We start from the raw sequence: 17,716 nt of genomic DNA, 5'->3' as shown, positions 1-17,716 counted from the left end.
TTGCTTACTAGGAACTGATCATCACAAGTTCTCCAGCACTAAAACCTGATAAAGTAAAACTACTGTGCTGTGTACCCTTACAGACAGCCCAAGAGAGGAACAAGCATGTCCTTATCTCTTTGTGAAGCCCAGCAAAAAAAAGACAAGAAACTATCTTGGACACTAATCCTGCAACACATGTCCACACAGGAATAGCTGGCAGATATGAGATCTATTGTATTTATTACAAGGCATCATTCAGCAGGCTGCAGGCCACGGGGACTGTGAAGACAGGATTTGGGATCGTTGTAGTGAACCAGGACACCACTCAAGCCAAGTACGAACATTTAATAACAACTAGGTACTGAACAGCAGGAAACTATTGATAAAGTAGAATAATTGTAATTGGAGATATTTAACCCTCAAACTAAGGAAATATACAAATATGTAAGAAGGCGTAGTAGAAAGATGACTTAGTAAAAATAAAGCAATAAATAATATATGCTAAAAATAGGAATTAGAGGACAGCAGCAGTGCTGGGTTGATGGTTGGACTCGATGGCCTCTTCCAACCTTGACGATTCTATGAGGCGCTGGTGAAACTACCGGCACTCCGGCTGCTTTCACGGTCTGTACAAGTAAATCCCTGGATGTTTTCCTTGGCATTCCACAGGCCATGGATTACAGGGGTGCGCCGTCACCAGCGGGGAACAGAACGGTGCCGCGGCGGGGCCCGGCGGGCGGGGCGAGGCCCGGGCTCGTGCCGTCACAGCAGCCGGGAACGGGGAGCGGGGCCCGTGCCCTCACAGCAGCCGGGAACGGGGAACGGGGCCCGTGCCGTCACAGCAGCCGGGAACGGGGAACGGGGCCCGTGCCGTCACAGCAGCCGGGAACGGGGAACGGGGCCCGTGCCCTCACAGCAGCCGGGAACGGGGAGCGGGGCCCGTGCCCTCACAGCAGCCGGGAACGGGGAGCGGGGCCCGTGCCCTCACAGCAGCCGGGAACGGGGAACGGGGCCCGTGCCCTCACAGCAGCCGGGAACGGGGAACGGGGCCCGTGCCCTCACAGCAGCCGGGAACGGGGAGCGGGGCCCGTGCCCTCACAGCAGCCGGGAACGGGGAGCGGGGCCCGTGCCCTCACAGCAGCCGGGAACGGGGAACGGGGAACGGGGCCCGTGCCCTCACAGCACCGGGAACGGCGGCGGCGGAACGCGACCCACCCGCACAGCGCGAGCCGCCGGATAGCGGCTGACGGCGCTGACGTCACAGCCCTCATTTGCATACATTTACCTTTGCGCCCCGCGGCGGCCAATCAGCGGGCGCCGCTCACCTGCTGCGGCCGCACCCGCGCGCGGCCGGGGGCGGGGCCGCGGCCTCCTGGCGGAGCGGCTGCCGCGCGGGGCGGCGGCGGCGGCGGAGCGGTGGCGGAGCGATGGCGTGCGGCGGCTTCGCCTGCTCCAAGAACTGCCTGTGCGCCCTCAACCTGCTCTACACGGTGCGTGGCCGCGGGCTCTGCCTCGTCCCGCTGGGCTGGGCTGGGTTGCGCTGGGCTGGGGAGGGGAGGGGAGGTGGCGGGGTTCGCTGCGCGTCTCCCGGCGCGCTGTGGCCGCGGGGGTGGGGGGTCCGCGCTGCGGCCGCTGGGCGGTCGCGGCTTCCGGCTCGGGGGTTGGGGTGGGAGCGGTGAGGAGGTGACAGCGGCTAGGCCGGGCTTTGTCCCCGCGCGGACGTGGCTGCTCGGGATCAAAATCCAGGGCGGCCCCGGCGCGCTGCTCGCCCGGGGCGGCGGCTGCTGCCTCATCTCCTGGAACGAGCGGCCCCGGGGCCCGGCCCGCGGGTGCCCTTTTTCTCCGTCTGGAAAGGGCGCTGCATCCATCCAGGCGTGAAGCAGGGGAGGGTTTGTTTTGTTATTCCTCAGTTGAGGATCAACGCCCAAATAAGTGCAGGTCGGTCGGTGACGAGGCCCCCAGCACCCCCGGTGTTCCCTGGGGTGGACCAGGGAGTTACCAAGACGGGCTGGAGTGATGGGAACATACGGGAGGAGGGGGAAAAACGAAGGATGCTAAACTGAAATAAATCACTTTGCTGGAGAGCTCCAGGCAGGTGCCTGATTTTGTTCCAGCATGTTGGAGGGCATGTTTTCAACAGAGAAGAATAAAATCTCCAATTGTGGTGTAGCTACAGGAATGTTTTCCTCACTATCTATTTTTAAAGGGCTCAGAAATAGCAAGGAACGGGAGTAAGTGTAATGGCTCCCTCTCACAGCGCATCTGGACAGGTAGAATGTCCTCTAATGTTTCAAGTTAACAGCTGTGCTTGGGAGTGACTTTCAGCAGACTGAAATTGGGGTCAGCCAGTGCTTGTGGGCAGTTGTATCCGTGCTTTTTGCTGAAGGCAAGACGGGAGAACAAGCAGGTCTGATGCTGTCATCAGAAAAAGCAGTAGCTGGCAGTAACTGGACCTGATGGTACTCACCAGGATGGAGCACGAAGGGATGTAGAAGCACCTCTGCTAAAGCTAGAGTTGGTCGATGTTATATTCTTGGGTGTACGAGGTGACCCGACCCCCCCTTTCCTCAGAAAAAAAGCAGAAGAGAAACCTTTATATAGGAGAGGCTGCACTATTGCTTGGTCTCCGTTCTTGGAGGCACTTGAGGAGTGAAATATGTCCCTGAAAAAGTCTGGAGCATGTGTAGGCAGCCCAGCCTACCCACTGTGAAGGCTTGCCTGGACCCCTGTGATGCCTCGTGTTGTTGGGCTACATCCAGCCACAACAGAGGGGAGCAGATAGGTGTTTGGTATCTGTAGTTGAAGGTAAGTTTAATGTATGTCGAGTGTCATGATGGAGCTAAGTTAGAATCATAAAATAGCTCAGGTTGAAAGGGACCCCAAAAGATCATTGTGGTCAACTTTTCCTGGGATTTTCCTGTCCCAGAATGTGGGTTATGGGTGCGTTACCCCATCCCAATTTCGCTTCTCAGTTAATACAAGACTTCTTTTGTTATTATTGCTATTATTCCTTGAGTGACAGAAGAGTGAGAGAAATCTGGTTCATTCTCAGATGGATGCACAAATCTTACTGTGATGTCATGTGGACAGCAGAGTTTTTTTTTTCTAGTGACTCCATCATTTATTTCTGCAGTCATATAGCCATATATTAACCAGGTGTAATGAGTCCGGTAGGTCTTTTGGGCATATCTGGCCTCAGCAAGGGTGGGTTGATCTTTTGGACTGTGGTACCTGTATAGTGTATTTACAAACTTAATCTCTGCCCTGATGTCTCCTTGAGTAGACTTTACTTTGTGGGTATGACTTGGTCTTCTATCACTTGACCTGTATAGAATACATGTTTTTCGCTGAAGAGAAGGAATGATGTCTTTAAATGATAGTTACAAGAATATCCAATTGTTATTGCTAGTATTGTTTATTAGTTATAGACAAGTTACAAGACTTAATGCTTTAAAATCCATAATTGGGGAAATAACACTTAAGGTGCCTGGTTGACCTGGTAGAGTTGATCCAGTAAAATGTGTGAGCTTCTCTGTTCCTTGATTAGACAGAAACCTGAAGTATGAAGGTTGGAACAGCACAGTGAATGATGGACTTATTTTCTTCCATATGGAAAAAAAATATAGAGGACAATCAGAGCAATAACTTAATAATCATCTATTTTAAAATAGTGTTGATTCACTAATAAGTGGTGAGAAGGGAGTAGTGGTGGTAAGAAGGGATAGGTAACACTTCTTGGTTGTTTTTGTAGCCAGCCTTGATGTGTCTATATGATATGAATTAATCCTGAAAACTGTGTATTAGAGGTTTATATTCTGCCTTTTGTTAAAACACTCTGAGATAAAATATTATATTGGAGCTTAATTTATTTTTTTATTTTTTAGTACTGCCTTTTTTGAGTTTTTGTAGTGGTACAGCAAGAAAAATACATATCCTGGCAGTCTAGTTTAAGGCAAGAAACCAGAAACCCAGTAACCTAATTGTTCACTTAATAGTCTTTTCAGATGTTGCTTTGCTGATGACTTTTGGTTCTCCTGACTAAGTTAGTGTCCTTAGGCCCTGATTCTATTTTTCAGTCTATTTTATATGAGTAATTCTGGCATCTCTGCTAAGTCTTGCTGACTTCACTATGCTTTCTTATGGATAGAGGAAGAGTAGAAAAAAATAGTTGAGACTATTGACTCTGGATACATGACTATGTATATTGTCAGAATAAAGCCTTACATGGAAAAACTGAATACAAGAACCTTTACAATACTAGTTTTGGGTATCTGTCCTATTTAGTTTTTATTTAGTCAGTCATATTTACATTTCCCATCAAATGGCAAATCCATACAAACTGTTCAAAGTGCCTGTCCACCGAATTAATCCAAATTCAGGGATGTGTTTGTAGCTTAAAACTTAAGCTTCCAAGGAAGTCTTTAATGTTTGTTTTGAAGTGCAAACAGTCAGTATATTTGTTCAAATCTGATTTTCGGAGAGGAAAGGGAAGTTCCTAACTAGTGGTGAAAGGTTGAAGTGGTAGGTGAGCCATGAGATTAAATGTTCAAAATAAAAAAACACAGTTCATTTGCGTAGTGTGTGCTGGTTTTGTCACCCAAGCAGCTACTTAATTATTGCTGCAGTAGGAAACATGAAATGTTTGTTGGCAGTATGTAAACATCTCACATTTTGATGAGCAGGCTTTGTTTTTCTTACACCTAGAGCAGCCATTTGATTTCAATTCAAACATACAATATCTTTTCCATTAGAAGTGTGTATTTTTTTAGTAGCACAAAGCTTATTCTATAAATGCATCCACACTTGTAACACTAGAAAGTACCATATCAAAATAATTCACTTTTTATATTACTTCATTCTCTCAACCTCTTTTTTTGATTCCCTATTAAGTGTCTCGGTTTTTACATTCGTTTTCAAAGCATTGTATTTGAAAGAGTTTTTTGGGCTTGTTTTGTTTTTCCTATCCCTGTTTCTTGTTCTCTGGGTGCTGTAATTATTGAAGGTGCATTTGGGCTTTTTGCTGTCTTTATCAAACTTGTTTTCCCTGTATTATGGAAATATGCAAAGATAAGTATAGAACTTCTCCGATTTGGACAGTGTGTGCTTGGTATCATGGAATAATTTGGGTTGGAAGGGACCTTCAAAATCATGAAGAATCAATCCCTCTGCCATGGACAGGGCCACCTACCACTAGACCATGTTGTTCAAAGCCTCATCTGACTTGGCCTTGAAGATTTTAAGAGGGTTTTAAAATACTGAGGTATTTTATAATAGTGTTTGTCTTACTTTCAAGAGTTCTGATGCAGAGGAATGTTGCATCTTCCATGCAAGTCTGTTTGCTTCATCTTTTTGCTGCATAGGGGAGACTTGGTTTTAGAGGCAGGGCGAACATTTGAATTTTCCTCAGGAAAGGGAATGTGTCTTCATGTTCTCTGATATTTCCTGACTGGTTTAATGGCTACACAGAGCCATGTACAAGCAGACAGGAGTTAGAGAAGCACAGTTCTTGCCTCATGTGGCAGTTTCTTTCGCATTGGTGAGTGAGCCTGCGATCTCTGAGTGCAGCTCCATTTTGGTTTCAGCTGTAAGAAGTAAATAACCTGCTTCCTGCCCTGTGTGACGGGCTCTGGTCAGCATTTAGGTGTGCAGCATCAAGAGTTTGCCCCAGCACCAGCCTGTTCTGTGCTGGTCTCCCTCATTGTCATGACTTGATGCTCAGCAAATGGGATGGGTTGTCTTGGAGCCATTTCTGTTGTTCTCAAGAATATTTTGAAGATGGCAGCATAAGCTGGGCTGTCAAGTCTTGATATGTAAATAAGACTAGTACAGAAGCTCCCAGGTATCAGTCAAGGAAGGTAATGCTGGTCATGTCCGTCTTGTGGCCTTTTTGTTTTCATTGGCATTTCGGGAAGGTTTCTGTGTTCACGCTTGAGAACACACAAGAGTACAGCAGAAGGACAGGTAGATATTTACAGGTGTTTTCACAGGGCGTGGAAAGGCCCTTGGCTATCCTGTGTGTCACTTTATAGCCAAAGTGTCAGTGGATTGTGGTGGTGGGTCAGAATCGAGACGTGTGCTGGGTCCCTAGAGCAGCAGGAGTGGGTTTTGGTTTTTTGTTGTCTTGTGCAGAGTGCACAGTGGCATTTGGAGCTGAGAGGGCAGTCTGTCCTTAGCGAAAGAGCAGGAGAGCAACTGGGCACAGAGGAGGAGGATGGTATATGGAACACGGTGTGTTCTGATACTGCTGATCTTTTGAGCCGTCCTGGTGGTGCAGGTGGGCACTTTAAAACCAGCACAATCATTAAGAATCCCTTTCAATGTCCTGCAGAAGCCTTGTAGCTTACATCATTAGTTGTGGGGTTTTGTACTCTTGTATTTGTGTTGAAGGAGATATGATGTGTGGAAAAAGGATCTGTGGGCTCACCAGTCTTTGTGAAAACATTCCATAACCTCTTAAAAAACAATGAACAAACACACAAGTAAAAGTAGACATTTTAGAGCATAATTGTTCCTGCTGCACAGCAGAAAGCTTCCATTTCCAAAGACCAGACAGTATTAAGCAGGGGTTAGATCTAACTGACATATTAGTGTGTAAGTAGTTTGTTACATGGCCAGTAATGTGAATAACTCTTTACAAGGCCTGAAACTGAAAGAACAGGCTTTTGTGATAGGAGTCAGGAATGCTGCCTTTCACATAAATTGTTTGTTCCACATGACATGTCTCAAGGCTGTTCAGTAATCAGACTACTGATCACTCTTCATTTAAGTAAGTTACATAAAGGTGGCAGATTGTGCTTTCTGTTACAAGTCCTTTGGTGGTACCCAGACCTTTCCTTTGCTCCCAGTAAAGCTGTAGTACTTTAAGGAAATAAAGTTGCTTACAGGTTGAGTAGCTTACAGCTATGATAGAAACCAGTTTAGCTTGGTTTTAACTTGCTAAAGGTTATGGTTACACCACTATGTACTGCCTATTGTTTTAATGTGATGTTTTTAAATGAGGTGCCAGGAATCAGAATTTTCTTCTAGATTCTTTATGGCTGTGCAGAAATGATTGCCCAAGTTGATGAGGAGAGTGGTAGATACATCTACCTTCAGTATATATGCCATTTGACATTTAAATTTTAAAGCACCCTTGAAAGTAGTAGAATATGAACTTAAATGCGGAAAGAGAGCTTAGGGAGGATGTATTTCATCATTTGTGTAATCTCTCTGGGTTTAGTTCCTGTTCCATATCCACCCTGACAGATATTCTGTAAACATTGCCCTTGCTGATACAAGTATCAATGCTATGTAATCTCTTTACCTGGGAATGGTGAGTCAGTAGTTCATGAAATTTAAATTCTGAGTTGTAGTTTTTACCAACTCCTGTTTTACTGACGTGATAAGGTGAAGTGGGAATACCAGCTTCTGCGTAAGGCTTCCTTCCTAGCCAGCAGTCCAAGACAGTTGAAATACCAAAAAATTTCCAGTTAGTTGAGACAGCAGATTTGCTGGTGGCTTGCTGTTGTAGGAAGGAGGAAGTGGTTTTAGCATTTGAATTGTTTCTCATGGCATTGTATAGAGAAATAGGTTGTCAGTAACTTTGTTTCTTTTTTGTAATGTAGACTATAAACTTGCATGTAAGTACAGAAGGGGTACTTGTGGAGAGAAATATGTTTTTTCCAGTACAGGAATGAGGGAAATGAGCAGCTATGTGCACTAGAGCACATGTGCACTAGAGAACTTCAATTTAAAGAAAAGAGCAAATTAGGAGATTTGTTAGAGAAACCATTATTTTTGGATCATCTCTGAAGTTCAGATGTGTGTATTTATGTGTATAAAAAAGAGAGAAGTTGCCTAAACTGGAATCTGAGCTCTTCCACTGGTCTTGAACTGAAATCTTCCCTAAAATTTTCCCTATACAGATATTGACATTGGAGTAATGTTTGGTCTACTGACAATATGCTTGATTTTTTTTCCCAGTTTTTTACTCCAAAATAGAAATGCTCTTATCTCATAGGGAAGACCACTGATCTTCACTTTGGATTTGTACTACTAAAGGCTTGTTCTGGTAAAGCATTTATTTAATTTCAAAATTACTAGTTTATGTATTGAATTATGCTCAGCCTGTATTTGTGTGTGTGCCTTTTAAGTAATGTAGCTAGGGATTGAATTGGTGGAGAGGATAATGTATAGTAAATTAAGATATTAAATACAAAATACTGCCACCCATCCACATGTATACACTTTCCACAGCTTTGTATTGTTTTTCTGGTTTGTGGACAGTGTGTGCTTATAGCATCATTCTGTGCCCAAATTACTCCAGTTCAAGGCTGTTATAAATTCTTTGCTCGTAATGCTTGTTGGCTTTTATGTGAACATGCCTTAAGTGACTGTGACCTTTTAAATCACTTCTGAGAACAAGACTTGTACTCGTGTTTTTAAGTACTTCTGAAGAATCATTTGTTGCTCTTTTATTGAGAGACTTTCCTACTGCTTGTAAGAAGGTATTTTGCTGATAGCTGGTTAAGAAGCTATGTAGTGAGCTAGATGGTTCAGAAAAATCCTTGGTCAGTGCTAAATCCACCTCTTATCTACCTGTTAAAACTTTGATTTTTGGCTTGGAGAGAGTGGCATGGTCAAAATGCTGGCTGTGGAGTGGGAGTGTTGGTTAGAAGGCATTTTTGGGGCTCATCAGTCCAGGCACGTGCTCAGAGCAGGATTGTGAATAACAGTAGCTTGCTGTCTGTGGCTTAGTCTGTGGGGTCTTAGAAACCCCTGAGATCATCACCAAAGACCATCACCAAACCACTTTGCAGAAGTATTTTCTAATGTCCAGTCTGAACCTCCCAAGCTGTTCCTTGTGATACCCAGAAGAGTTTACCTCCATGTTTACGTAACGTGCCTTCAGCTTTAGTTAGTGTGTGATTATCCCCAGGCAGCCTCTGAACCCAGATCCATCACCTCTTCTCAAACCTCCATGCCATTTTACTGACTCTTACCCGGGTTCTCAAATTCCTTTTCTGCCTGGGGGACTTGAAATAGAGCACAGTATTTTGAGCTTCAGTCTCACCAGCATTGTGTTTCCTTTGATTGCACTCCTCTCGGCTTTCCCTGTTTGCAGTGAGAGCTGACTCCTGGCTTGTATTCACCCTGACAAACAGTTTGATCTCCATGTCTATCTCAGTAAGGCTGTTGTTCAGCTGGACCCATCCCAGGCTTCACTTGAAGCACCCAGGAGCACAGTTTTTCACTTTACAAGGTTCCTAAGGTTGGCTTATTCCTCAAGTTTATCAAGGTGTATCTGAGTTAAATCTCTTTTTGGAGAGTCAGCTACTCTTCCTTGTTTAGTATCATCCACAGATTTTCTGAGGATTAATTTTGTGTTATAATCAGGCTGTTGATGAAGATACTGTGTGATACTGTCTCCAGTATCAGCCTTTGTGGTGATGCTTACCTGCCTATGCTTACTTGGGTGCTGAGCCATCAGTTACTGCCCTTCAAGTTCATTCAGTTTGGCCTGTGGCCATTCAGTCTAACAGGCCATTTCTCCAGCCTTTCTGTGGGAAACTGGATTAGCCCTGGCACTAAAAACTGGACTGTGATTTCAGATATTTCTGGTACATACATCAAGCACATATTTGAAGTATTACTAAGCAAAGCTTGCTTTGTGTAAGTAAATGTGTAGGTAAAATGAAGTTTCACAGATAACTCAGTCTTCCAAGGATGACACTGTTTACTTTGGAACTCCTCTGCTGCTGTGGAATGTGGTCTCTTACATAAAATGTGACATTCAGAAGTTCCATAGAGAGTCTTTATTTATTTAACAGAAATACATGGCCTTTTTGCATGTGGATAAAGCTTGTATGATTAGAATGCTCATGTTACTCATTTGAAGTGATTAGGGTCACTAATTTTGTTTCAAGGACATTATACTATAAAGCCATAGCAGCTTCAATTTTAGAAATATTGCATTTAAATCCTTTCATCTCAAAACACTGGAATAAGCACTGTTGAGTGGTCATTTCTAGTGGCTAAACAGTACATAACACTATGAGCTTTGCATTGTTTTACAGATTTGTAAAAACTCTTCACAAATCAGCTAAAGTTATTTTTCCTTTTTGTGGTAGTGTGGCTTTACTTCATTTTTTTGCATTTTGGCACTAAAAAACTGTATAGAGAGAGCTATTCCTCTCATTGAGATAGTCCATGCCAAACCGGAGTATGAAGGAATAACCATAATTTCATCATTCAGTAAATGTGTGGAGGAGACAGAAACTTAAAACTGAATCAATTTCTGGAGTAAATAGTCTCCATATCAGTTTTGAGGCAGAGTTAATTTTCCACGATTTCAAGTAGCAAGTTACGAGTAGCCAGTAGTGATTTTGATCCAAATCATGGGTCTGCCTGACTGGATACAGCATTTTCACACAGTTTGTCAGCCAGAGCCCAGTAGCGTGGATCTGTGATCCCACTGAATTTCCAGATATTTTAAGGAATTGGACAACGGACAACGTTGTCAAGTGAAAGAAAATAGAGCCTTGGTATTATGGAGGTAACACTTGAAAATGAGATTGATAGCTCTAAATCTTGAATACGATTGAATGTGAAACTAAACTATTTTCTGGTATTTCCTGAATATCCTGGTGTTCAAATGGGTTTAAAATCCAGAGAGGCTTTTTTTCCCCACTTGATTGAAAACCAGACCTTTTCTAGATTCAACATGTGGTTATTTCTACCAGAAAAGCTTTTTGTGCCAGGGTGCCAGGACACTTCTAGCATCATGCAACTAATTTTATGCATAGATCATCAAATTAATGTAAGATGAGATCAGTAATGGCAGCAAGAAGCAACTGGTACCCTGCACCTCACAGACTGTGTTTATCCAGTAGGTCTTAGAGGCACAGATTTTGTCTCTTGTTTTGATTTCAGCATTTTAAGTACAAACTAATTTTGTCTAATGCTGTAGTGGCAGTGTGAGTTCAGTGCTTAAAGCTGATGCAGAGCATGGGATGTCAGACAGCATTTTTTGATTGGAAATTGGGCTGTGGGGTTTCTTTCGTTACTTACTTCTGGTACTTACATGGAAAAATAAATCTTTCCAATGGAATGAGACAGTGAAATAAAGTGAGTGGGCACAGATTAGAAAAGGTAGGTATTGCAATAAAGGGTCTGATTAGCAAGGCTAATTTTTAATGTACTGGTATGAGAAAGTTTATAGCCTTGTGCAGCAGGGATTCTGAAAATTTGTCTGTGTTAGAGCCAAGGTGTTTTATTTTATTTGTTTCTTCAATCCTCTCTGTAAATTTGATTCATGACACCTTTGTGTGTTGTTTCGGTTTTAAATAAATGTGGTAATTTAGGCCTTTTGTTTAAGAGAAACAAAGACAAATGTGAAATCATCCTAGAACTGCTGGTATTGAACAATTCCTTTGAATTTTATGTCTTTTTTGTCTCTTTATGTGTTAAGAGAGAAGTGTAGGTATGACAAATATCCTGCTTTTGTTCTTGCAGGCTCTTAAATTTCTTGTGTGGATTACTGGCTTTTGGTAAAAGGTTTTTTAAGATGTATTCCTGTGTGAACACACACACACACAAAACCAACTGCAGTGTTTTGATCTTGATGAGCATCTCTAGTTGTTTTACTAGCTTTCTCGATGTTATCTTAGATTTCCATGTTTCAAAAGCTGCATGACATAGGTTAGTCCTCTAGAACATACTTAAATGGAAAAAATATACAGATACATTTGTCATGAAAACAACAAGTATTCCCAGCTGTAGGCTAAGTATACTAAAGTGATAAGTTGGAAATTACCTTTTATTAAATTCTGCTTTGGGTGAGCAGTAAAATGTCATGAGAATGTGCCTTGTTTGAGTGGAAATGATGAGCAAGTTCAAGTGCTTGCTCTATACCTGTTGTTGAACAAAGGCAAGTAGTTGGACTAGACTAAGTGCCTACTGTTTTATGTCGTTGGTTTGGATTTTTTTAAAATACCCATACAGCTGGATATGTTTTGGTGAGATTGGAGTTTTGGAAAATTAAAACTTGCATGTTGAATTGTTGTCATTTAACAGAGAATGTGATGAGCAGTGTTACACACAGGTGTGTTTCAAACCAGAGAGTCTTGGGCATCTTGTGCCTTGGACATCTGGGTTTACTTTGTCTGCTGCTTCCCTCCTGCTGGACTTCATTACAGATTTCTCTGCAGCTTTTCATGTTGGAATTTCTTTCTTCTTGGGAATGTATTTTTTTGGTGTGGAAACAGGAAAGGCTGGAGCTTCCTGCTCATATAAACAATAAATCTCTGTGAAGTAATTGGGACAGATTTCTGCCTGCCTTCCCTGAATACCATGTTTAAAAGGAAGGAAACAGCATAAGTGGTTTGGGTATCGAAATAGGATTCACTTAATAGTAGAGCTATTTTCTTGGAGAAATACGCAGAACAGACAGGATACCTTTTTTGTTTTACTGCATGAAGTCCTTGACATTCAGATCTGAACTGTATTTTTGTGTGACCATGTTAACTGTTGTGTTACGTGTTCAAGTGTATAGAAACTTCTGTGATGAATTAATAGAGCTGATTACAGTAATTTTTGGCCAAGTGCCCTTTTTTACACATTCAGAGCTGTGCAGGTATGTATTCTGTTTTCTTTAAATATACTGCCACAGTTTCACAAAACATCTGAAATTTTTGTTCTTATTCCACTCTGAATTAAAGGTGAGGATTTTTAATTTATTTGTTCAATTCAGTTATGATCTACAGTTTAGTGTCTTTGGTCAGTCACTGACAGTACAACATGGCTTTACTTTTACAGGTAGTTTGAGTTGAAACAGTTCCATATTGACAGTGTGGGGAGAATATGTATGCCTTAAAACATCTGGAACTGAAATTACCTATACAGTGATGTGGAGGATTGGTTTGTTTAGGGTTGCGTTTCTCCACCAGAAAGAAAAATTGTACCTTTCTAAAAACAACTTTAATGTAAAAAAATAATCTGTGTGTGGGAGCCTATTTCAATATGCAGTCTAACTTTGTGTTTTCTCTTCCCTCCAGCTGGTGAGCCTGCTGCTGATTGGAATTGCAGCATGGGGAATTGGCTTCGGCCTCATCTCTAGTTTCAGAGTTGTTGGAGTGGTAATTGCAGTAGGAGTCTTCCTCTTCTTTATTGCCTTAGTTGGATTGATTGGTGCAGTGAAACATCATCAAGTATTGCTATTCTTTGTATCCTTCTGATGCATTGCATTGATTGCAGCCTGGGTCGAGCCATGTAAACAACCTCCTTTGTCAGCTGAGAGTGCTGGGGGAGGTGCTTTAGAAACAGAGCAGAAATTCACAGTTCTACTTTGGTCAAGTGCAGTCTAAATTAGACTTCCTTCCCGTTTAACTTTGTTTCAGTTTCCTTGTTTTTCCTCCATTGTTTGTGCTCTGAAGATAGAGGTATTCACATCTCTTTTTAAAAATAAGACTATTTTAATTCTTTGAGAGCTTTTTATGGTAGTTCACTATGTCACAGGTGCTTCTTACTCTGTGCTCAGCCCTACACGGAGCTAAACTAGGTGAACTATTAATGTTTAACTTTTGTGGTCTGTGAATAAGAACTGACCTCCGCTTTGCAAACAGCTAAATTGTGTGAAGTATCTACCTCTGAACACAGCAGCCAAATTTGGAAAGTACTCCCCAGCTTTCAAAACATGATCTTTAGTATCAAATTTATTCTTTTTGTTTTATACCATCTTCAGATGCAGTAGTCCAGAAGTGTGTGAGGCTGTATTCCAACTCTTACCTTTTTAAAATTTTTAATCTACAATAGTTATTTTTTGTAATTAATTACTCTGTCATTGAAAAAAAGTAATCTGAATATGCAATACGCAGAAAAACATTTTCTCTACTACTTTATTTAAGTGAAGTATATCGAAATTACATGAGTCCCTAAAGTTGGAGAAAATGGCTGAAGATTCTTCTCTCAAAGCTCCTTTTATTAACCTCTCTGCCTATGTTTTCTTGCTAGGCAAGAAATACCTAACCCGGAAATATCAGCTGTGTATAGTAGTAGCCAAAAAGAGATAATACATGGTGATTGGGTATGGGAACATTATTTAGGTCATCTTTTCCAAATCCAGTCAGAATGTGTTTCCATAGTTCTTTTGTTTTAAAGGACTTACTGTTGCCCAGTGAAATAAAGAATACCATCAGGTGTATATGTTGTAAAAGCAAAGTTAATTTGAGAGTTTATCCTTAACTATTGATTGTTTCCAGTACATGATTATTCTTCTGCTAGTGTTTATTGTCCAGTTTTCTGTCTCCTGTGCATGTTTGGCACTAAATGAGGAACAGCAGGTAAGAAAAGTTTCCTGACTTCTCAGTTAATCTACAGCATAACACTATAAATATATATGTACACTGGCACATGCATTTGTATTTAGTCCCCCATAATATGTGGAGAGCATATTTTAAGAAAATCAGCATTGTCCTATTTATTAAAGACTGGACCTTGGTTAGTGCTTGGCTCTGGTAGCTAGAAAGAAATACATTTGGGTCCTAAAATGACTTTTTTTTTTTTTTTAATTTTTTTTAAGCTTCCTTTCTAGGTTTGTGGTCACAGGTGTAGCAGCATGATATCTTGAATATATCTCTTGTTCAGCAATTTCAGATAAACTGATGAAATAAACAATAATCCTGGTGTAAATTTGATAAAGTCACTGAATTGTTCTTGCATTACTGGAAAGGTCATAACTACATTAGACAGTTACATGTGACAGTACAACAGTCTTCCAATATGGGATGGAGACCAGCTCTTACTGCATAAGAAGTGGTTAACGGCACAGTGACTAAATAATCGGTTTTTGCATGTGAGGGTGCTTTTTGTGCATAGCCTGGGCAGTCCCATCTAGATTAGTCACATGTCCCTTTACTAGTGGTCTTGCTGGGTTTAGCAAAAACAAGGGAAGGAAAGGAATTGTATCCATGAATGTGCTCCTGTTAGGTGCTGTTCTTTCTTCAGCTACACAGCATCTCTGGATGCTCCAGTCATTCTTTAATATATTTGTATTCTCCTGTTAAGCATCAAGATCTGAAGGCTTTAGTTAGGGCATTATCAACTTGATTTTATATATTGGCTTGCAGTGTAAAACACATCAATTAATGTAATTTGTGTTTACTTATGACTTCTAGAGTGAACTTCTGGAGGTGGGATGGAGTAACACCAACAGCGCAAGAACAGATATTGAGAGAAATCTGAACTGTTGTGGATTCAGAGTATTTTATGCGAATGAAACCTGCGCTGCTGTAAGTTCTTCAAGTGTAAAAAACCATAACTTTTTCACACTGCCTTTGTTCAGAAATGTACAACTGTTTTCATAGTTTCAGAAAGCAGCATTTTAACAGCTGTGTAAAATAGTTGTTACAGTGATACTAAGCTTTACTCTTAACTTCCTGGAGAGACAATTACAGAGCAGCCTGCAAAGTTTGTACTCCACTGTCATTTATAAATACTGGCTCTCATAGAGTCTTTTAAAACTGCTGGAGTTTTGTCCGTGGGTAGCAGTCTCTTCTAGAGCAAACTAGATCCTTTCAAACAACAAAGTGTCATCAGCAAATGGAAAGCAATTCTCTGTGTCTGCTACAGGATTGTCTTAGAACTCTCCACTGTAGACCATGTGCACCGATAATGGAAGAATATTCTGGAATGGTGCTGAGGTTTGTCGGAGGGATAGGACTCTTCTTCAGTTTCACAGAGGTGAGTGGGTGGTTGGAAAATTGAGTGCTTTTTTCCCCGCTTCTACAGCTTTGTTTTGTGAAACACAATTTTAAGGGGTTTATTACAGGAAACCTGGAAACCTCAGTCCAGTCTCAGGAGTTAAATAATTAATTAGGCCAAATTTTTCAAAGCTATGAGCTTGCTTACGTCTGTTAGAAGGAAGGCTTTTCTTGCAACTTTATTATTTAGACAACAAACTTCAGCATTAAAATGTGGTGCTGTAAAGTTTAAGCTTTTCAGAGAGTTTGCTGTTCAAGTGTACCGTTCTCCAACAGTAATAAAAAGAGTGCTGTTACTTTACCTTGTTCCCTCTTCTTCCCACCTATTCCCCACTCCAGCACACATAAGGTCTTGGAGGGGGTTTTTTTTGGTGCCATCAGTAGTGCAAAGATAGAGTTGCATGAGGAGTGAACTGTATTTTAAACACTGGATTAAAACTAAAAAGGTCTTTGGCTCTTTGCTTTAGTACCATAATGATGCATAACTTGCTTTATTGATTGGAGTATAAAAATCATCAGAGCAGGTCTTTTCTAATCCCAAAGTAGAGCATGTGAAAATGCTCTTCCTGCCTCAGTGCAGTTTATGGATGTTTTGTGCATATGACAGAAACCAGAGAGGTAGGGCAGCTTAAACAGAATCACACTGACCTCAGCCATCTCAGCTGAAAATGTGAAGGTGCTGGGAGTGGGGAATGTAGTTGGCAGAAATGGCAAGATTTGAAAATGCACAAGAATAGCTGTATAGTTAAGTGGTAATGATAAAATGAAACTATTCAGAGAATCTTTTTTTATCATTATACTAAAAGCAGCTTTATGAGTATTTATCATTTGGGAAAGGGAGAAGTAACTGTTCACTGTAACAGTGGGAAATTTTTTATTGGATTGTGAATATGGATTTGGTTTTCGTTCTTCATAGTTTTGTGGGTTTTGTTTTGCTTTTCTCTCTGTTGCTAGGGTATGATTTTTCTCAGAGAGGGGGCATTCTTCTTTGTAATTAAGAAAGGTGGAACGTGGTTATACAATTTTAGCAACAGTAAAATATCGTAAACTTGTATACTGGAAATTCATTGTCATGGTTTTATGTTTAAAACAAATTTTGTAATACAAGAGGATGAGATGGAGACCCTCTGCTTAATAATATCTTTGGGTTTTATTTTCAGATTCTGGGAGTCTGGCTGACTTACAGATACAGGAACCAAAAGGATCCCCGTGCAAACCCTAGTGCATTTATTTGATAAGTTTATAAAGGACTAAATCTTCTCTCTGCACCCTCTACTTAAAAATACTGATTCTCCATAGTTTGGTATTTCTCCATAATAGGTATTCTACATGTACCTGAAATAAAACTCAAGTTCTGTAAGATATGTGTAGTTTTCATATTTAATTTCTACTATTTTTCTTCTAAGAATCTTTATCTTAAAGTAGATGGGTGCATTCAGTAACTGGGCAGAGTTGAACTGCTGGTTAAGATTTTGTTAATTGATATGGTGAACTCTGTAAAATGAGTTTTATAGCACTACTGGGTTATCTGGTGGAAAAAAAACCCCAGAGGTATTTTCTGCTGTATTTGCTGATTACAAAAATTCACCTGAATTCTCATTAAAATGATAAAAATTTATGGTGGATGGTTGGATGTGATTTACTTAGGTTTTAGGATGTACTCTACTTTTTGTCTCCCACTTTCCTGTTAAGATAAAAATAGAAGCTAGAGATGTTATTTTCTATAGTGCACATAAGTGTATGTTAATGACTACTGTAGTCTTCACCCCTCCCCTTCCCTGTTTGTTTTGGTTTTCTGGTAGCTTTAGAATTTTGTTGAGAATAAAAACAATGTTAATGAATATTGTCATTATGAGAACAATGAATGAAGAAAACCAGGAGAATGTAATCTGCAGCTGATTAACTTGAAACTTTTTCCCCTTGACAAGTGAATGAGGTTTGGTATTTGCACAATCAATGTTTGTCATCTCTGATGTAAGAAACTTGATGTCTGGAAA

General features: G+C 41.1%; 1 protein-coding gene across 2 annotated transcripts; it reads left to right on the top strand.

Annotated features, from left to right (window-relative positions):
• Positions 1 to 639: 639 nt before the first annotated feature.
• On the top strand, positions 640 to 17,337 carry TSPAN13 (tetraspanin 13). Of its 2 annotated transcripts, XM_063411173.1 has the most exons (6): positions 1,308 to 1,472; positions 13,017 to 13,184; positions 14,220 to 14,300; positions 15,135 to 15,248; positions 15,589 to 15,699; positions 16,880 to 17,337. In XM_063411173.1, exons 1-6 carry the CDS (start codon positions 1,410 to 1,412, stop codon positions 16,952 to 16,954), a joined length of 612 nt encoding a protein of 203 aa, XP_063267243.1. In that variant the 5' UTR covers positions 1,308 to 1,409; the 3' UTR covers positions 16,955 to 17,337. The 2 variants fall into 2 exon arrangements, with proteins under 2 accessions (XP_063267235.1, XP_063267243.1); XM_063411165.1 differs by lacking the exons at positions 14,220 to 14,300; positions 15,135 to 15,248; positions 15,589 to 15,699; positions 16,880 to 17,337 and having other exon boundaries at positions 640 to 1,472; positions 13,017 to 13,158.
• Positions 17,338 to 17,716: the final 379 nt, after the last annotated feature.

The sequence above is a fragment of the Prinia subflava genome, chromosome 1 (genome assembly GCF_021018805.1).
Source record: "Prinia subflava isolate CZ2003 ecotype Zambia chromosome 1, Cam_Psub_1.2, whole genome shotgun sequence".
In the NCBI taxonomy this organism is placed as follows: Eukaryota; Metazoa; Chordata; class Aves; order Passeriformes; family Cisticolidae; genus Prinia; species Prinia subflava.
The sequence above is the reverse complement of the archived record's forward strand: the minus strand, read 5'-3'. Positions and strand labels throughout refer to the sequence as shown.

Coding starts and splice junctions, on each gene's coding strand:
- TSPAN13 (XM_063411165.1), top strand. CDS start 655: ATGGATTACAGGGGTGCGCCGTCACCAGCGGGGAACAGAACGGTGCCG.